Source organism: Aulonocara sp. 'chitande type north' Nkhata Bay, linkage group LG11 (assembly GCF_057382095.1).
Source record: "Aulonocara sp. 'chitande type north' Nkhata Bay isolate Kocher_YH1m ecotype deep benthic linkage group LG11, A_spYH_male_GT1.1, whole genome shotgun sequence".
Classification (NCBI taxonomy): domain Eukaryota; kingdom Metazoa; phylum Chordata; class Actinopteri; order Cichliformes; family Cichlidae; genus Aulonocara; species Aulonocara sp. 'chitande type north' Nkhata Bay.
In genome coordinates this window covers 22,603,084-22,624,454 of record NC_141354.1, presented here as the reverse complement: position 1 = coordinate 22,624,454, position 21,371 = coordinate 22,603,084, and the positions used below count along the sequence as shown (strand labels likewise).

General features: G+C 40.8%; 1 protein-coding gene across 5 annotated transcripts in view; it reads right to left on the bottom strand.

Moving 5' to 3' along the window:
- Positions 1-1,719: 1,719 nt before the first annotated feature.
- Positions 1,720-21,371, bottom strand: part of map7d1a (MAP7 domain containing 1a) — a 38,718-nt gene continuing 19,066 nt past the window's right edge. Inside the window, exons 3-19 of one of the 5 annotated variants that reach the window (XM_086311150.1) lie at positions 21,106-21,174; positions 20,455-20,475; positions 17,824-17,987; positions 17,429-17,540; positions 14,741-14,845; positions 13,561-13,683; positions 13,295-13,440; positions 13,060-13,190; positions 11,442-11,680; positions 10,650-10,926; positions 9,823-10,003; positions 8,873-8,977; positions 6,694-6,744; positions 6,538-6,598; positions 4,825-4,906; positions 4,207-4,442; positions 1,720-2,656 (exon numbers count right to left, since the gene is read on the bottom strand). In XM_086311150.1, the coding sequence (XP_086167276.1) occupies positions 2,646-2,656; positions 4,207-4,442; positions 4,825-4,906; positions 6,538-6,598; positions 6,694-6,744; positions 8,873-8,977; positions 9,823-10,003; positions 10,650-10,926; positions 11,442-11,680; positions 13,060-13,190; positions 13,295-13,440; positions 13,561-13,683; positions 14,741-14,845; positions 17,429-17,540; positions 17,824-17,987; positions 20,455-20,475; positions 21,106-21,174 (2,114 nt within the window). In that variant the 3' untranslated portion in view covers positions 1,720-2,645. The remainder of the gene's footprint in view (positions 2,657-4,206; positions 4,443-4,824; positions 4,907-6,537; positions 6,599-6,693; positions 6,745-8,872; positions 8,978-9,822; positions 10,004-10,649; positions 10,927-11,441; positions 11,681-13,059; positions 13,191-13,294; positions 13,441-13,560; positions 13,684-14,740; positions 14,846-17,428; positions 17,541-17,823; positions 17,988-20,454; positions 20,476-21,105; positions 21,175-21,371) is intronic. The other 4 variants (XM_086311153.1, XM_086311154.1, XM_086311152.1 and 1 more) reach the window with 4 other exon arrangements.

The following is a 21,371-nucleotide window of genomic DNA, read 5'->3' as shown; positions in this document are numbered from 1 at the left end:
CTCAGGCGACTGAAGCTGGTTGTTTCCTTTTTGCCGTTGCTGTTAATATGAGCTTTAACAAGGCGTTATTCACGCAAGAGAGTAAAAATATCGTCAGAATTGTGACACCTCCACCTCCTGAGCACACTTGCAGAGGAGATAATACACCCATCATTCAAACAGGTTTGAACACCATATGTTGGTGGTGGATTTAACACGTGGCCTGGCTATTCCAGGACAATCTGACTACCTCAACTGGCACAAAGTTGCTTTATTCATTTACCACTCTTGGCTTTTGGATGACCCTTCCCATCCACACATTCAACTCCTTCAGTTCCTTTTTTTTTTTTTTTTTTTCACCCCTCATTCTGTGAGAATTTATTTTGAAACTTGGCACTAATCAACCTGTAACTGTCCACTGCTTTGCAACACCTCCCTAAAAATAGTCCCCACTAATCCTCAGGTCCCCTCTGAGAAGTACGGCACATTACCAGGGATTGACTGACAGATCAGCTGCACAAAATGGCAGAAATCTTATCATTATTATTAATGGAAAAAATATAGAGATTTTTAAAATGGGGACATTTCAGTTTGTGTCCTCTTTTGACACACTGCAGTAATAAAGTTTAAAGCCTGAAAACAGAGAAGTCAAATGTGCAGTCCATGCTGCGGTGCTGCACCCTCTTGTGGGGTCGATGAATACAGCTTTTAGCAGCAGACTCATTTGGACAACTTTAGGAACAACAAAGTGAACTAATGAGGAGATGTGGTTGAAGTTAACATCCTGCTCATGCAAGTCAACTGTCTTGCAGATTAAAGCTGTGTCGTATACGAGCTAACGATGTGTGTTATTTAACACGTTTTAAAAAAAGTTTGAAGCAGTGACGCAGCTGTAACTGCAAAAACTGTTGCTTTAAGAAAGTTTGCGAGCATTAGCTTGACTTAAGAGGCAATTTGTAGCAATAATGAAACCGTAAGAAAAGCAGTTCCCAAAAAAACGTCGGTGTTTTATCAAACAGTTTGAAAAAAATAGATATTTTTTTACTTGCATTAAATCTTGATCAGCTACTCCTTAATCATGAATCAGAGAGTTCTCCGTCTTTGGCTTTCGGTTTCATTTTGGTGACAGTTTGGCTGTATTTACCATAGTGATTTCATCTTATGTAGCCCACTGGGGGTCTCTGTTACAGTTTCAAGTTGAAAATCTAATCCCTCATTCTACCAAGGTTAGAACATAGTCACATAATTTATATGATCAGCGTGGCATGTTTTCACGTGTGGTAGAAGGAGGCATAAATTGTGTTTGTGTGCACTTCAGCTGCCTACAGGGCTGCAAACACAGCGTGCCAGATCTCCCACAGGCCTGCAGAATATAGTGAAAGAGGGCCAGCAGATAGAGTGGCATGTACCCCCTGTTGAGATTTTGTAAAAGGAGACCCAAAGAGAAATGGACAGCTGAACCAACTTGCATGCCTAGCACATTAGCTGCACAGACTGTAAGGCTTGTGGTCCCGCTTAGATGTCGGTTTTCCTTTGCTTAGCATGTGCTCTCTTTTTACTTTCAGTAACAGTGGGCCACTGTTGAGCGTCTGAAGTAAACAAAGCAAATGAAAGTAGAAAACTATTCAACTGATAACAAATGAACTATTTCTTAAGTGTACTAATCTGAATCAGGCTAAGAATAATCTCACAATGCATCAAATCCTTAAACGGTTGGGACATAAGGACGATTAGAACAGAGACTGGACCACTTGTCTTTAATAAGACTTGAGATATTCCCACTGGCCTTACATCGCACATCAAAATATATCTATAGCATATACACGCGCCAGAATTTCAAATGAGAAAAAAAAAAGTCATGCTTGCACATGTGGGGGAGGGAAACGGCTTCAATTGTTAAATAGTGGAGGAGATCTCCGTTTACAGACATTTGACCTTTGATGACTTACAGTTTCTTAATTGTAAAGGTTGCAGATTTATTATTACATCCAGTTATGCATACAATCAATCATAGCTGAGGTTTAGACATGAACCAACAGTATGTTTACACAAAGTAACAAGCCATTCTTTGTGACGTTTAATTTCAGATCTTCTGATTTCTCAGTCTACCTTTTTCAAAAACCGGTACAGGTAGTTTTGTACAAACCAGGATGTACAGTATCTGGGTTTTATTCATATCTACTCATGATAGAGTAGCATGAAATGACTCCCTTTCAAACAGCTTTAATCCACTGATCCAACCTTCCTTTTCCCGATACGTAAAGTTCATTTACATTATACACAAAGTTGTACCCAGTCTTAATTTTTTTCTTTTAGTTAAATAACTAAAGAGCAAAGAAAACAGTTCTTTTTCCGTATACTGTAATCATTACTCAGCTGTACTATAATGTACAAAGGATGATACTGTTGAGTAGCAAGGTGCATGGAATCGGTGCTGCAAAGAGTTTGATGAACGATAGCAACGGTGCCGTATGCGGCAACACCTTTCATCCTGTTCTGTCAGTTGTTTTGTCGTCATCTTCTTCTGTGACCCACTTTATCTTCGGAGGGAAGTATGCTTGCTTTTTTTTTGATTGGCACAGGTCACAGGGCTCGCAATGCGAGCTTTGGCAGGACTAGGAAAGGTCAGTGGCCTAAGGCAACAAGCACTTCAGCGCTGGAATATGTCACAGGACCTCTGTGAATGAGGCAGAGAGAAAAGTGTTAAAGGCCAGATGGAGCAGCAGTCATACAAGCTTAATGAACATGCTAACAGACAAATTAAACTATATATTCAACCTTGTTGAAGTGCGTAATGGCAAGGTCTGCAAACCTCCAACCTGGTGACAATGATAAATGCAAAAGGATGCAAAACATGTTGCAATTGGAATGCCCATAAACCTTTATTGTCGTCTTTACATGCAGCAAACAGAAAGCTCGCATGACTCAAAGAAATGAGATGGGAATGTTACTGTTAACAGCGGCTACCATATAAAAACTCGATCTGACTGACAATGCCACATGTGGGACCGATGAGGGCCATATCCTCAACAAGTATGAACATTCAAATAAACCCTGGAAGCATGCCTCAAAATAAACCGGTCTCCTGAGAAACTGCTGTGTAAAATTAAATCAGTCTGACATACTAAAAGTCATCTCACATATCCAGATTTACAAGAGTGCATATAAGAAGTGAGAATGTTCCCTTTTTAATTACACACTTACCAGAAGTATGCAGTAGTTAAAAAAAAGGTAGTGAAATATTCATTAAAGTAGGGGCAAACAGAGGTAATCGTTCTTTTTGGTTTACATAGTATTTCTGATCGCTGGCTTGCTTTCAGGATAACAGGTGAAAGTTAGGATCTAGCAGCAACGGGGAGGACAGGGTGCTGCTGACGTTGCTGCTGGGAAGAGGATGAATGAGGAGTCATATGAAGCTTAATTACTCCAGAGTCCAGTTTCTAACCCCTGGCAGTGAAGCACTTGTGGATAGGGTCTCATCACCTCTGTCATTCTTGGAATTCCTCACTGGGTCCCGGTCCAAGTCAGTGAGACACTTTGAATAAAAGCTGTCAACAGTATAAAGATACCCTCCTTCTCAGCACCCTTCCCAACACTATTTCTTTTATATCCCGTCTCTACCCCCTTGTGAGTGTAGGTATTCTCTCCATGCCACACCTTCCTCTCCTCAGGGGGGACTCGCTTTCACCGGGGTGATGACTTGCACCTTATATTAAGTACACATTCAGGTTCTCTTGCTCCGTGCCAAGGACAATAACCCCATTTATGGTACCTTGTTCAGCAGTTTTCAAATTGGGTGATGGGAACTAGGTCGATGCAGATGAATCATGCCTGAATCTGCATAATTTTCATTGGAGATATATTTCGATTTAGTTTTTACCTCTGTCAATAAAACCTCATCTTTTATTTTACAATCCTGAACTCTAGCCTGAACGAGGACTTAAAAAGTTAACTAGAAGGAGAGAAGTGGACTCTCATTACAAAGCACAGCCAGACCTTTTCAGCATGGGTCAGCCAGTTGTGGAAAACACTCCATCAATATCTCATTTCAACAGTGGTGGAACGATTGCTATTGTAGCTTTTTCCCCTGCATCATTTCATCTATTCTATTTATATTTTCATGAATCATTTCAGATTGTGTTAAGTAAATTGTCTTTTCCATGTTTGTGTTACAAATGTTTGCGCTGTTGTCACTTGTGTATATTAAAGCAGTTTGTAATTCTGTACCCGCAGCATGCTGAGGCTTCATTGGGCCTGCCTTTTTCATGAATGACTCCTCGCTTTCAAAAGAAAGGATGGGCTCTGTGGGCATGCTGGTCTCAGACTTGTCCAAGGCTCCGTTAGTGGAGTTGCCGTGATTTGTGAGATGGATGATGTCTTCCAAGTGGACAGTGTCTTCTTTTGTCGAAAGACCGTTTTCAAGCTTCGTAGCCTGGACCCCATTAACTGCTTGGATTGAGAGGCTGTTGGAGAGGAAGACATAAATCATGGTATGGTTCTAGTCAGGATGGGTCCGAATGACTCATAAAACAAATGAGTCATCCCACCACAATAGGAGGATTCTTTTTTTTTTTTTTTTAAATGGTCCCAAGAAGCATGATCAAATGCAAAGAGTAAACATTTTTAAATACCAAATCATTCTCCCACTGTTATAACTGTTTACTGTTGGCCAGAATCATGGGGCTTCTTGTGTTTTCTCTTGAGGTTTACAGCAACGTGAACCTCCTGCTGATTTGATTCGTTGTCAACTCCCAGCTTGGTCTCCTGGCACAAGTTTTGTGCTGTTCATGGTGGTCTTGCATCAATGTGCACACAAAGAAGAAACGAAAGAAGCTTTAGTTTTACCTTTCCTTGACATCGGCCTGTCCGTTTTCTGTTTTGTTGTTGGGAATGCCGAGCTCAGGCGTTGGCTGGTAGTCAGCAGATGCTAGAGAGAACAAAGCAATACAGTCATTAAGTGTGACCACAGAGATAAAACATCCCACCCCACACCGTGTGTTAACCCTGAGATGTGTCAGGCTAACCTCAACACACACACGTGTGCATCCTCTTTTTACTCTCTTAAGGAGAATCAGCACTTTTGGTGCTTTTCAACTGTTGGTGATAGTACCCACATTTTTTCTGCGTCGCAGTAACAGGAGACTAGTGTATCTGTTAGTAGTTCTTTTTTATCGTCTTATTAGCTCCTATTACTGAGCTGGTACTTTCCTGGTATAGGAGGATATTTGATTAACGTAGGTGTACTGCATTTGATTAAACACATGCATGCTGCAGCTGCAACCACCATTAAAATAAATAAACATTAGCACTGTCAAACTAACTGTTAGAACCAAACACAGAAAAAAGAACTAACATTGAAGACCAGGCTTTATCTAGCCTACATGACTCTCTACAGAATAATATATTTGCAAGCAATCCTGATCTTGCTGCTAAATATCCAAAACACTGTAAAGCAACATAGAGAAAATGATCAGGCTGGACCATAATGCTAAGTAAATAAAAGACATTTTTATTTTCTTTTGACATTGCACACCAGCTGCTAACTTCAGAGTCTTAATAGCTGTGGAGAAACACCTCCCGAGTGAGTACTCAACCCCCAAATCTGCATCCTTTTCAAAACGTTCACAATAAAATGCCAAACTCTAGTCATCATTTTCAAATGGTCATTTAAACATTTGGGTTCGAACATTGAGGTGCAGACGTCCAGTTTTCTGACCTCATGTATATCATAAAACGAAGACATTCACACTCACACATGACGAACTAAAAGGCATTTCTGCCAGGTCTCAATCTACTTAATGGCTCGCTAGTGTCTCCTTGCAATGTGAAATTTGTGAAATTTGACACAAACTGCATTTCCATCTTACTCATTTATAACGTGTGATGTTAAAATTTCGCTAGTAAGGATATTGTTAAGTAGGGAGAGAGTAGTTTATGTCTGAAAACTTTGCAGCAACACATGTATCACTGTTTTATTCAGAGTCTCTCTAATGAATGTAGACTGCTGCAGGCTGTTGCCATAAGCTGACTCTTCCACTCAATTCTCCTCAGTCCGAGGGATTGGACAACAAACTAAGGCCACATGGGTCCTATTCTGCAAAGAGCAACTCCAGCTGTACAGGATATGAGGGCAAATGTATAATAGGCCTTTTAAAAGTGCATCCCTCTCTGAATCTTACTCACAGGGGAACTGATAACAAGCATATGACATATCTGTGCTTTGTTTTGTGCAAGCTATGGAAGAGGTAAAAGAGGTAGACTGATATTTATGTGTACATCAGTGGAAAGTATTTTATAGACGCCAGTAGAATCTACCAAAATTGAGTTCTTTTGAGTTTAATCGAAGCAGTAAAAGTCTAAGAGTATTCTGAACACCAGCTGGCCAGAAGACGTCCACTTTGTTTTAAATCCCTTCCTAGATAACACATTAATGGGAGATGAGTTAAGACAATTATCCTTTGTAATTCAAGCAGATTAAAGGCTAGTAGTGGGTAATGATTTCACTCAGGGATGTTTTGTAAAAGGCTGAGGGGAAGTCCAGACTGATGCTTGGCTTACCTTTGCTACTCTCTGCCTGTTTGTCATTGACATGTTCGACTGGGGAGGACTTTGTCTCTTTCTGTGAAAGTGGGAGAGAATTTCAGTCACTTTTACAGCAAAACTAAGTTTTATTTTTTCAATTTGTAAAAGAAGTTTTGGTTTTTTTAAATGTACCTTGTCACTTCCATCTGTCTTCCGTGTCCTCTTCATGATCTCCTCCAGTCGCTACAAAAGGAAGACAAAATGAATAAATAAAGGAATAAAACAGATAATACCCCACAAGGAACCAGATGCTAATAAGCAGACGTACATTTTCTGTGCACTGGTGGACAACAACGCAATGATACTGGCACTTGTGTTATATCATATTACCAGTAAAACATAGGCTTCATGCAACATCTATAAAAAATATTTGGTTTGACTTGATGAAAATTTGGCTACGCTTATTCGGCTGGACTAGACCACACACCTTGCCGAATTGTTTAGATAGAAGCTAAGGGTTCAACTTTCCCTTTTCATTAGTTCTTTAAAGCAGTCAGGTTATTATGCTCAAAATAAACTGAAGCACATCGGGTGGTGGGTTAGACTAATGAGGGTAAAAACGCTGTTGGTGTACTGAGCTGAAACAATAGTGAATACTGAACAACAGGAAACACAGAAAGGGTAAGCGTGTGCTACACTGTGATATAGAGAACGCTGCATGGGTAATTTGTATGCACAGTGGTTTGAACAACATGAAAATTTTATTTGAGGACACAGCTAGCCTGGGACAGCTAGATCATAGCTGCAGCTGCCACTCATAAAAGTGAGACATTTTTAAGATCCAAGATCATATATGGAGCGCTCACACGCTCACAGCTTTGGTATCTAGTTTGGCATCAAAATGTCTGTTTCAGGAGTAAAGAGTTGTTGTGCTGCTCGAGGTACCTATAAACACCTGTGCTGAGGTAATAAGACTGAGTCACTTAGGTTTGGTAGAGGACTGTAAAAGGAGTTTTGTGTAGTGCGACTGCGGTGCAAGTCTTTGGGGCAGAGGACATGCTGTTCTTGTGGGCTAATTCCTGCCAACAGCAAAACTTCAGCTGGCGGAGCTAGGCCTGACACACCTAGATAACAGCCTTTCACACATGGAGAGAAGATGAGGAGAGGGAAAGAAAGGCTTAGATAGCCTGCAGAGGCACGATCTTATGTGTGTGATATACTTGAATATATGTTCACCAAAGGCCCAGGTATCAGTACACATGAGAAAGGATCCACACACAGATGACTGACACAGCTAGCTCGCTGTTATTAGTTTTATATATAGCTTAATGCTCATTCACATTGTAAGCCCTATTAAATCATGGCATGCAGACAGCCGATCCAGGATAAGCCAAAAAACATCATTCATCTTGTTTCAGGGATTCAACTTTCTGCGTTTGTCATGTAAAAAGGGCCGACCTCAGGATGAATGTATCTTGGAATATACCACCACCGGGGGAGGAGAGCTTTTGTAAACCGACTACAAAATTGATTTTGGCATTACTCTGTATCGTGCAAGAGAACATTTTCCTCTTTTAAATCAGCCACTGTTTGGAGATGCTGTATTTCGAAAGGAAAAGTTCAACTCCAAATCGAATGTACTTGCATGTAATGCTACTGATGCATTCAGATTGTTATGTCTTGTCATCAATATAAAGGAAAACGATGGCACATGGCTTGAGGTTTTCAAAGTGCCAACAAATGCGTTTTAAAAACTCAGTAGCAATGTCTCCTTCCAGAAATAATGACTTTTAAACATTGTTGTGAGCAATTTCAACTTCTTTTCATCGTCTGCATTTGGAAGGAAACCAAACATGCAGCACAGCTGAGTATGGACACCGTTAATGTTTTCATCTGGTCTTGCTGCCACTAGCATGAGACTGTTATCATAGGCACATGGACACTTTCTTCTGCAGAATGATATCTCAGTGGAGCTACGTGAAACTACTCACAAGTTGATTTATTTATTTATTAGCCACTTTGTCATGATTGCTGTAAAGAGACAATCACTTCTGAGTTTCTCACATGTATTGCATATATTGAGCACCAAGCACGAGTGTTATTTAGTTCAGTTATATTCAAAAGAAGACAGACATTTTTACAATCTACTACACAATCCAGCTCCCACCAAAAATAGATAAACGGCACTACAGGACAGTTAGACAAAAAAACAACTTTGGACTTTAAAAAAAAAAAATTATTCCAAAAAAATCCAAGCTGGGATATTTTTGCATTTATGATCCTTTACAACCCATAAATATCCATTTCCTTTTTGGAATTCAGTTACTTGGCTGAAAGAAACAACATTGGCAGGACAGATGTATGGCCCTACCTTTTTCCTCTCCAGCCTCTCCTGCTCCTCCTTCTGGAAGTGTTTCTCCCTCTCCAGGCGCTGCTTCTCCGCCTCCTCCCGAGCTCTAGCCTCAGCCTCCTCTTTCTGAAACACACACAAGCAAAAATCCAACCACAACTTTAATGGCAGCAGAAGAGGGAAAAAACATCAGCCAAAATAACATGCCTTTTACGTAACAAGGGTGTGGTTGCTCCCTGCAATTATTGTCTACGACCACAAAAGGGATATTTTTCTGTACCTTTGAGCCAAAAGGATCTATTTTCAACATTTACAGCTTCATGGGGGCGATTCAAAGTGAAAGACAACACTTAAGTCTTTGCATAATTCTACTGAAACGTGTTTGACCACAAATGCCACTTCTATGACAAACCACAAGGGGGAGACAAAGCGCCCTGATCTGATAGCAACGTACAAACTGCAGTGACACAATTAATCACGACCCCAGAATAATCGATCACTCTGATGAATGGCCACATTCTGTTTTCTGCTTATCAAGCTTCATTGTCATCTGGTTCTCAACAACCACTTCCGCAAACACAAGAAGAATCAATACTGTTCGGGCGGATTATCTGGCAGACTGAAAGGTTAAAGGGGCCACATTCAGTGTCGCTCCATGTTCACCAGATCAGATTAATATTTACCTTTAAAAGGCAACAACATCCCAAAATAGGTGACTGGGTTTGTAGGATGAACATGATATCAGACAAGGTCAATGTGAGCAGCACCTGAAAGGGTCTCATTGTTTTCCGTGTACGTTTTGGCATGGTGGGAAGAGTGGAATGATGTGGCAATACAGTGAGTTATCAGCTAGTTATGACTGTTGTCCTGTTTTATGCTCGTCTAACTAACCAGACCTGATGAGTGACTACAAGACTCCTTTAAATACACTTGATACTCTTCTGGAAACCAGGGGCAGGTTGACAGCATACCTGTTTCTGCAGCCGTAAATTCTCCTCCTGCTCAGCTTTGGCCCTTTCCTGAGCCTCCTTCTCCTCTTGCAGCCTCTTCGCTTCATCCCTCTTCCTCTGCTCCTCAGCCATGGCCCGTGCCTCCTCCTCCCTGCGTTGTCTCTCCTCTGCTTCCCTCGCTAAGCGTTCCTCTCTCAGGATCCTGAAGTGTTTGAATACAAGGTTGAGATAAGATTTTTTTTTTAGTTAACCATAAAGTCTCTTGAGATTAAAATCTCTTTTTCAAAGACATTTTATCTACAAAGTCGTCTGCCAAATGCTCCGAATGTCATAAACAATTTAAATTGATTTACTCGTAGTGTAAGCAGTGTGAACGAGAAAGGAAACAATTGGAATTAAGAGTGCCGAAAAAAGATCAAATCAGTTTCCAGGGAGTAAATAGTTACTTGCTGTGGTCAAAATCAAAAATGGTTACACATCTGGAGATAATGCAGAGTCATTCATCTTGAATATGCTTGGATAGTCCATCCAGCCCTTCATGATTTGCCTTACATGTAACCATTTACACAGAATTTGCCCAGAAAATAGCTAAATGTCCAGAGTGGGTTTATTCTGCTGCATAAACAACTACTACTCTATATCTACAGCTTCTTCCTCACAATGATATGCAAAATGTTGTTTTTGCCCAAGTATTTTTTAATATTTATTCCCACTTATAACCTTTTGTACAGGTTTTGGCATAGCTGACAAGAAAAGGAGAATATTACATAGTTCAAAAACTTCCCACAGCTTACAGGAGTTGCATAGTCACCGTTTTGTCTTTGCATGCATTTTAAAAACCAGCTGACCTCTCTTTCTCTTCCTGTTCGCGGCGTTCCTGCTCTTCCCTCTCCCTCTGCTCTCGGGCCTGTCGGCGTTTCTCTGCCAGAATACGAGCCGCCTCTTCTGGGTCATTCGTGCCTGCCATGGGCTTAGCGGATGGAGAGGGTGCAGGTGACACTGCACGCACAGAGGGAGAGGAATTGGCTGGCTCGGGCAAGGAGGAAATGGCGCTGGCTGTGACTGGTGTGCCTGATGCATTGGCAGTAGCTGAGGATACAACAATGGCAGGAGCCACAGGGGAACCTAAAAGAAATAACAGTATTGTAAGCGGAGAGTCACAGAAATGTATTTGCTTTCATAAAGAGATGCCTGTTAATTATTATTAAACTGTAAACAACCACAGCCATTCACCCTACAAATGCAGTAATTATATATTTAAGACTGATTAGCACAGCCTCTTAGCTTTGTGCGAGAGAAGACCCCGACCACGATCTCTGTGTGGCTCATTCAGTGTGCGCCCTTTATTTCCATGACTAATTATGCTTGACGGTAATCTTTGACCACTGTTTCAATTTCACTGCATGTGTTTTTCTGTTCAGTCACAGGCAGAGGGAATCTCTTTGGGAAGACAATAAAAATAGAGAGAAGCTGTTCATAATTGAACTATGTCACCAGTCTGCCACAGGGCTAACACAGAGAGACAGAGTCTACCATCCAAACTCACTTTGGACAATTCATTTCACTAACTGCTTGAATTGATTTGAAATTAATTATAGTCCAGTCTGAAGGACATGATTATCACTCCTTTTTGTACTCACTCTTTTTTTCTTCTGGGGTGGCTGGCCTATGGGGCTGTCTCACTCTCTCAAGAGGGGCAGGTGAAGAGGTCCGGTGGTCTATCCTGGCAGGGGTCCTGGCTCTTTTGGGCCGGGCCTTCGGGGTTGACGGGCTTCCGCGTGCTGACGGAGGCTTGGGGGAGGCAGCAGGGCTGGGAGAGGCAGTTCTGCCCTTGGGTGTGGCAGGGGACGCTGGCCGTTGTCTTGATAAAGGACTAGGACTGGAAAAAAGTAAAAACAAAAGCTGAAGGATGGAAAATTGTGTCAACAGTTCTCAGCGTTGTTCTCTCGTACCACATTATATATTTAGACCTGGCCTGAAATGCTTAAAATGGCACATGTCCTTAAGAAACTCTGACATCGGCACAGGATCTCAGCAGTCAAAGCACTCAAACATTGCATCATGCCTTATAGTGCATTATCAGTTAGCATCCCAGCAATGCAGCACTTGGAGGAACAACATCCATTATGCTGAAGATTTTTTCCCCCCTTGAGCCTCTGGCGCTGACTGCTCTGCCAAGCTCTTTGCTGCCTTTTTGTTGAGTCAAAAGAAATTGATTTTTTTTTTTCTTCTTTTCTATCGCTTCTGCCATGGATGTCATTTATTCTGGGACCAGGGGATTAGAGGGTAAATTCTTGGGTATTCACTCAATGCATATGCTCAAGCAATGCATGAAATGTGAAGTCTTTGCAGCACAGACCCAAACCAACCCAGTCATTGACCAGAAACAGGCTGCAGGTCAGGTGCATCCAAGGCTAATCTGGTTTACAATGCAGTTTTTGTTTCTGCGTATTTAAAAGAGTAAAAAGGGTGCGTTATTATAACTTAGATTTCTTAACTGGTTCTAAGGTTATGGAATAATGTAAACTTTAAACTGAGATGGTAGCTTTGACATTTTGACTTTACATGGGGGTTGGAGCTTTTTGCTAGGTTTCCCAGAGGCCAGACATTTATTGAAAATGTTTAGCATTGAACTCAGGTTTCTGTGATTTATTTTTGTGTATATGTGCCAAATGTGGATGCTTCCACGCATGCACTACATGGTCCAGGGCCTGGATTAACTGGTTAGCAACATCTGAACTTTAGTAGTATATATGGTGAATATTTTAATCCACCGATAAAATAAATAAGAATAAGAATATATGAAATTGGCCACCAAATATGCTTAACTCAAGACTGTTGCTGATATGCCGACTATCCAAGAAAACTCTACTGTAAATAAGTTGCATGCTAGCATGCTATCCCCCTCACTGATTTCTATATAGGTATGCTATACAGTCTGTTGAGTCTTTATTGTTAGCTTCATTTTGTCTTTCATTTTTGTAATTTCACTGGATTATTCTTCATCATAAGTTATTGATAGCACCAGTTAGATGATTAGATGATTTACTAACAGAAGATTGATCTGTGAGCTGATATCTGACTAAAATGTGAAAAGCTTAAATTTCTCTGTTCGACTCAAAACTTGTTGATATTCTTTTGACATTTTGTAACTAAATGGAATAAAAATGTTGCACTGCAGCCATAAAATATATATAACTCACAGTACTGATAGTGGTGAAATATTCAAGCCAATATTAAATCTGTTAAGTGTTTTACCTTGGATCAGGTCTATGTCTCATACTAGGTAGAGACTGTCTCTTCTTCAGCACTTTTTCTTTAGTGATGGCACTTTTTTCCATTTCATTCTCCCTTTCTTTGTCTTTCTTTTCCTTCTTGTTTTTATCCATCTGTATAAAGATGGAAAATATCAACATGCAAAGCAAAAAGAAGCAGATTTGAAACGGCATATAGATTATATAATAATGTCATATAGGTAATTATGCAGACTTACAGGTGTGGAGCTCCGCCTGCGTTGACGCTGGGTGATATCTGGTGAGCTGGACGTCACCCTCCAGCGGTCAGAGCAGCGGTGGTGCGGCTGATGGCCACACAGGGTCAACGGACTTGCTGAGGCTGAACGAGGGCAGAGAGGAGAGTCTAAAGAACAGAGCAACAAATAATTAAGCCTTGCCAACATTTATATACTAATAGTATTCACTAAATTCACACTGACGGCAACAACTCATTTGAGGCTTTTAAAAAAAGAAGAAAACTCACGACCGTCTTTTCCATTTGTGAGGACACTAGCAGCACTGCGGCTCCGGGCGAGGAAAGAAAGAGTTGGTGTCATCAGCCGGTCGACTATGCTGCTCTCCCACGGACTCAACGCAAGGCTGCGCGCTGCAAGAAGGAAAAATAAAATAATTCAATTATCTCCAAAGATACATGATAATGGGATGCCGTGAACCAGAGGAAGCTTTGTTATATCTCAGCTCACATTCGTGGTTAAACGGGAAATGTTACTCCTCACCCAACACCAAATGTAAAGTGTAGAAGTGTAGTGTAGAACTGCATCTCCAATCCAGAAGAACCATACAATAAACCAATAAAACACCAGTACCACTTAAAGAAGAAAAATAGGCCAGTATATGTGTCCACTGTAACCTTGACCTGCATGGGTATGACCGAGGAGAAGAGGGGTTATTGGTAATTCTTTTGTAGACAGCCTTGTGCACAAACGGAGAAGAAGCAGAATCCTGCGTCTCATTTGGGTGTAAGATGTAGAATGAGTAAGGTTTGGGAGTTTTAACTGTGACGGGAAAAAAGACAAGTGAGGAAGTTACCCGTCGATTTTTTTTTCTACCAGTACAGAGGAACAGTACCTGCTCCGAGGAGAATACATTAAGAAAATGCTGACTCACTGACTAACTTTCTTCTCTGACTGTGTAGAAGTATGCAGTGGCCTTGTTAACTGTAGAGCTATAAAAAGCTATACTCATCTTAAGCTTGGAGACACAAACTCGATTTAAAGAAATCAACAAAAACCAATTAAATCAATAAAAACATTTAAGACAAAAAGACGGCTGTGATTCAGTACGTTATGGTGACAAATGGACACAAAAGGACTGGGCACATCAGGAATGAAAAGGCCATCACCACACAATTAACCAACCAAAGGACAGTAAAACGCCACTAGGAATACTCCCATATCAAAATATGAGCATGCAGAGCATGTCAAACAAAACCACAACCCAAAGTTTGGAATGAAAAAAAAAAAACTTGTGATTTTTGGAAGATGGAAATGGGTCAAATATCAACCATCAAGCAAGAAGAGGATTGAAATCAAAGGGGAAGAAGTAACTGAAAAAAGACAATGATGGACGGGTTCGGTAGTGCTGGCAGTGTCAGAATGATGGACATTTAAAACAGGAGCGGGGCATTCCAGATGTAGCCTTACTTCTGTTGGGCGAGTTCCAGAGCGTGGCGGAGGACTTGGAGAGTCGCTTGTTTATAACAGAGTCCACGTGTTTGGGCAGGTTGACCGTTGAAACAGAGCATCTGCCTAAGAAGCCAAGAGAGCGCCACACAGATGTTCACACAGGTCACATGGTTTGAGAAGAAGATGTGGAGCTTGTGTGACGTCATGGGCTATGCTGAGGTGATGCCTTTACAAATTTATACCCACTCACTGTAAAGGCAACGACACCAAGTGTAATCCAACCCAATCCAGGGCTATTCTTGTGTGCTGACCGCACAATACCATCCATTGATTGTAAACATGCACACGGGAAGAGATCTGTTCACCTCTGCAAGCCTTCAAGTGTACAGACAGACCACCCGTGGCACAAAACATGCATTTAAAGAATGATATTTCTTTGTGGATACTCCTAACAAAGTGTCACATAACCAAACTCTAACTGTACTGTAGCACAGTATTATTACTCTTACAATCAGATATTGTTTCTGCGAGCTCAATGAAGTGGAAGTGAAAGAAATATTATTTTTGTTTTGCTTCTTCTTGTTTCTTTTCCAAATAACTCTGTACCACTTCCTCTGCACAGTTTCTATCAGCACAATTTTGTTGGTGAGCAAGTAACTCCAGTAAAACTACCACCAGTGATGTTTGTGGATTCTTCAACGTAACCTGGACATGACTTCAATTTAAAAAGTTATGTTAATTTTTAGGTGTTAAGAACACATACACTAAATTTGATACAACTTATAAGCACTCAGCCTCAATTTATATAATCTAGTGCAAACAACTCTCATAGCTACATTAACTAACTAAGGAAATATCTGCATTTATCTACTATTGCAAGTCAAATATAGTTGGAACCTTTAAAAGCCGCCTCTTCAGGCCACTAAAACAAACCCAGTGAAAAGAATGGCACATTAAATACAACCCTGACAAGGAAACATGTGATGGGAAGTAGCTACAGGGAAATGTAAACTAATTTCAAAGCTGCTGACGTAAACTGGCGCTTCAAAAGCGCAACCATCCATGTGCAATACTTGTATCTGTCCCAATTTCATATCCCTTAAACACAGTCCAATCGATGGATAACCTTCTCTTTCTCCAAATGACTTGGACAATTTAGTGGTCACGGAGGTGCAGCATTAAAGTCGGCTGAGCATGACTGTGGGTTTAAACACACAAATCCAGCACATGATGCAGTATGCTCTTTGATTGAGGCTAAGATGTATACATCTGAGCATTTCCAAAGGACAAAAACAAACATCTAGAGCTCTCAAATGTTCCACTGGCGCCTATTTACACTTGTTTACTCCCATCATCTGACCGACAGCAGGCTGGTGAGTGAGGGAGGAAAAGGAGATTGGTTTGAGTGTCCATAATTCCCCTGGCATATGGCTGAAGCGATTACATGGCATAAAATGGAACATGGGACACTTCATGTTCACAGGAGCTCACGGTACAGAAGCATTCATCAAAGCGTACCACCAAGGCTCTGATCTAATTGGCTGTTGGACTGTCAAGACACTTATTAGCCCCAAATTAAGCAACTGCATACAACAAATTGAATCTTGTTGCTAGTCAGCGGTGCCGTGCTACTTACTGCAACACACATACACTTTGTGCAATCAATATAGTCTGGTCACGATCAGTGGCTAAGAGCCGTGTAACAGTGTGTTCAAGAGACAAAACAGTGTGTACTGACAGAAATGCGTTCAAGGAGGAAAAGTGTGACTGATGTAGTAAAGACATATCCAGTTTAAAATATAACGGAGTACTGCTGGCATCATCTGCCTGTCATAACACTGCAAATGTCTAAGCTATTGATTACTGCTGGGAATAAGAAGCAGGCAATAAAATTTGTTTTGGTGTATCATCTGAACAAGGTGATAATGCACCAATTTCATACTGCAGCACATCTAAATGCTTTGGCGGTGTTACCGATATGGTTTCATACTATCAAATATTTGTTTGGTGTTAAATCCATCAAACAAATATTGATGTCTGCTCCATCAAGAGAATGTATGCCAATGTAAAATTGACCACCACGCGAATTGGAAAACTATAACAGCTGTAATATTTTACAGGCCAAATGACCAACTTTAGCAGAAAAAAAGAGAAAGCGAAGGAGAATTTGATGTGCAATTATTTTAAACTGCATCATTAAAGCAGGTCTGTTATCTGTTTCTTTATTTTGTCATCTACATAATGTTGGCCAAAGTTTGAAATGGGATCAGCCAACAGCCCAGACTTCAGGCTGCTTTAAACTCTTAATTTCATACAGCTTTTCTGCTACTCTTTGCTATGAATGATGTCATTGACCACAGATATCTTTAATAAGGCCATCTCAGACACACGGTTCTGAGTGTGAGCGTAGATGACAAACACAGCTGCTTTTCCCATCTTCTGTCTATAAGAGGCAGCCAATCAGAACAAAGCTGACTAAAAAGGAAGAGAAAAAGACTTCAAATAGTTTGTTTCAAACAGCAAATGAAACAAACAAAGGTTAATAGGGACCATTTTGAACAATGATCATGCAAAGTTGCTATAGCTGAAACATGAAAGTCCCATTAAAAAAAACAGATCCAAGTATAACTGATATAAGTAATACTGAGGCAAAATAATTTTCTCCTCAGAAAAACTACATTATCTAGGAGGCACCAGTATACTCACCCTCTTTCTGGCTTGAGTTCTGGCTTAGTGCACCAGCCCACGACCATCTCTGCTGTCGGATTTCTGCCCACGTCTTCTTTGTTGACCTGTTGATGGCCGCCTGATACCGTTCCTGAAACAGATACCAGAACAGATATCAGTCTTTAGCATGTGAATTCATTTTAAGTCTATATGGAGGGATGGCATGTATGTCTGTGAACTGAGCAGCCTGAATCCTGTGTAGCTGATGAGTCCCTGACGAAAATCCTAAATCCCTAAATTGAAACTAGCAGCTGACCTAGTTCAGGTGCTCTCCCACAGACAGAGTGCATTGAAATTTCACCTTAAAATCTAGCAGTCATCACTTTCAAAGGTGCTGAAGCATCACATTACATGTATTGCTTTTCCAAACATACTTTGTTTTTCTCTAGTTTCTGTTTTTGTCTCTCCTCCAAGGCCGTTCGCCGCTTTTCCGCCTTGATCCGCTGCTCCTCGAGCTTCCTGCGTCGTTCCTCCAGCTGTTGCTCCCTGAGCTGCCGCGCCTTTTCCTCCTTCTCCAGCCACTGGGTCTTTTTGGCCGCTAAGAGAAGGCAGATAATATAGTCAGGAGAGAAGATATTTTCCAGTTGAGTGCTGAAAAAGTAAAGTCCTGTCTCCCTCCACTGTTCGATCAGAATAATATATAACACCCCAATTCTACTCTCTATGAGAGTCACTACTTGGCATGTTGGGAGAAAAAAAAACAATAATCCCAACATTGAAGCAATCCCAAAATCAAGCAACTCTGATGTTTTAAATTACATAAAGCAGTTTTTGAAAAACAAATTTGGTCTTCGCATCAGACCTCTTTTTGAGTTTGGAAAAAATTAATTCAATACTGCATAAAACCAAATTAGATGGATGCAGGACTTCTGAACTGACATTTTTATGTCATCGTAATCGCATACATCTTACACTTCAGCTTCAGTAAACCACACACTTTGATATGGAAATCACCTCTTTGTCACAGAGCCATTCAAAAACAGCGTGAAGGAGGCTTTTGCAGCTGCCTCTGTGTACACAACTCTTCGTACTTCTTTAAACTACAAACCTCCACAAACAATCGGCTTTTCAAAGAAGTAAAGCTTTGCGCCCTGAAGCACTTGATGCACCAAAATCAACTGATAGTGGATTTCAGACTAGAGTGATGGATAATTGCAGAGGCACTGGAGGCTAGGGGATCTGAAATTTATAAAAGTTATACTGAGGCCCTGCATGTCAGCATCTTGCAGAAAACACTTCTAACTGCTGCAGTGCATATATCAGAGTTCGATGGCCCCGATTTGAGAAGTACCTTAACTCTACCTTCCACGGACTTAAAGCTTTAGGGAACTTTAAGTAGAGCACAGTGGAAACTGTTTTATAATTCACCTATTGTGCAGTGATGAGACGAGTAGGGGGAGGAAATAGATCCCAGCGCCTACAAATGCAGTTTTCCACATCCAGTTTTTCCTCCCTTCTCAGAAGGGAAACCTTTAGGTCACACAAGTGTTTCCACTCTTTCCATGCAAGTCAGGTCTGTGACATTTGATGGTTACGTTTTTAAATTTGATTCTCTCACAGTTGCAATGGTTCTTCAGAATATAGGTGTGGGTTGCAGGAGGAAATGAGCTGGATACTGGCTGGGGTCTTGACGGTTACAGTGTACCAGAGTGACACTGACATTCCTCAACTCTCTCCTGACAGTGATCAGCGCTGACAAGCAGCATCTAGACCTGCTACAGTATGGCCATTAAATAGTCATTGCCAAAGGGCTGCGCTAACCCTGGTACATTAAGTATTTATACCTCCTCACCAAAGATGGACAGGGTATGAGAGTAGCATCTATCTATGCAACTATAACAGAACAAATCCAATAGCAGATGAGCTCGTATATGTAGATTTTTTTTCTACTTATACCTCTGCTACTAGAAATGGTTCTGGCGATATAAGATCCCTTAAGCTGATATTGTAAACACAAGCTTTGGCAGGATCGCATCTTTTATCCCAAGCTGGCTGAGAGTATTAGATCAGACCCCTACCATCTGGCGTACCACGGTGATCACCCAATTAGACTGATCCACAGTATGAAGTCTGCTGACCTCATCTTACTGCAATCCAACACAAATTTGGATTAGACAGCAAAGCTTTACAGAAAGTACGAGTGTGACAACAACTAGCTTTAAAAAAAGAACTGCGTTGTGTGACTTTCACGCAAGTATCGCGGTGCGTACAGGCTGGGTGATATACAACTCGGCTCAGTATCTGAACACTAATTTACATATTTTCCCTTTTAAGAACATTTTGAACTTTTTTTGTCCTGTTTGGCAACAAAGTTGTTTATATATAATTTCACAGCCAAGATAAATTCGGCAGCAAACCATCAATTCATCCAGTAAGATGATTATCATGGTGGTTTTGTGGCTTGGTGTTTGTACTTTTTTCTTTTTTTTTTTTAATCCAAAGAGTTTTGTGGTGACTGCTGTTAGAACGTGGATAAACAACAGTCAGTGTAAGGGCGGGCTTCTCGTCACCCACAACTTCCTGTTAAGTAACAGGGTTTTCACACATAAATGATGATTTAGTGAGTACATGATTTTTGTTTAAGTCATATTTATGATGTTCAGAGAAAGGGAGGATGAAATTTTAAATTTTTGTCACAGGAAAAGAGGAGGATTAAAACAAGAAACATGGGGATTAAATAAATGAAAAGGCTCTAGGGCTGGGTTTTATTACCAAAAGTCAATATGCAAGTTTTGTCTTTGCAGCACTTAACTTGATTTTTTTTTTTGTAATTATGCTTTAAAATGTACAAAAAAGCTTTATTTTTGTTACACTATTACTGAAACAGTAGTCATTATTCTACATGCTGCTTCTCTTTATAGGCAGGATAATTGAGCTTTTGGTGCATTCCCCAGCTCTAGCTTTTACTACTGAACTTTATTAAGCTGAAACTGAATGATCAAAAGGGGTATTCATTGGCACCACCACCACCACCACCACCACAAAAACACAGGTGAGTGGCTTACCTTGCAACTTGCTGAGCTCTTCTGCAGGAGTAAAGGGTGAGAGAAAAGATAGAGGCAGCTGTCAATCATGCAAAGCAGTGCATGGCAAGTAGGCAAGTGATAATGTGAGAGCCACGTGTTAAACAAAAAGAGAGACAACTCATAGGTGCTGAGAGAGCTGTGACATTTCTTGAAAATGCATCAGTGTAAGTTGGGGCACTTTCTCGGCTTTCACAACTCGTCATAAGTTATAAAAGTTATAAAATATTCAGCCCCATCAACGTGTACGTTTTTGTCATTCGTGCAGCATTTTTGAACAATGTAATGTGTATCAGTTGAGCTAAAGCAATGATTTTGTTCATACAAAAACAATAAATAAGCGTCTTGATAGTGCTCAAGACTGTTTCAGCATGCATGCAGAAAACAGATGCTCACTTGTCTCTGGTAAAATGGTGGCTTGGCTTTTACTGATTTTGGCCCATTTTCTGTAGAAGTCCAAACTACCTTTTTATCCTCTCCAAGTGTCTGTGTGTATAATGTTGAGCATGCCTTTTGCAGCCTAAAGCCAACCCAGTAGCCAATCAACTGCTAACAACCTCCTCCACCCTAACACCAGGTGGAGCTCTCTATCCATTTAAAAGAAATGGCCTCCCACCCCTGGTTTTTACTTACCTAGATATTTCGCTTTCTCCTCTCGCCGCTCTTTTGCAAGCTTCTGCCTGTCTTCTGACTTCATGGCATCTAAGATTAGAATGAAGGCAGAAGAAAGAGGATTAATGATAGGTATCACCTTGCATCATCCAAACTGATTAAATCATCTCCAGACACTTTATATATTGGAAATTGTGGTTATTATATAGCGTTTTTCTACTCTACTTGGGGACTCAAAATGCTTTATCCAGCATGTCTTATTCACCCATTCTCTCTCTCTCCCTCAC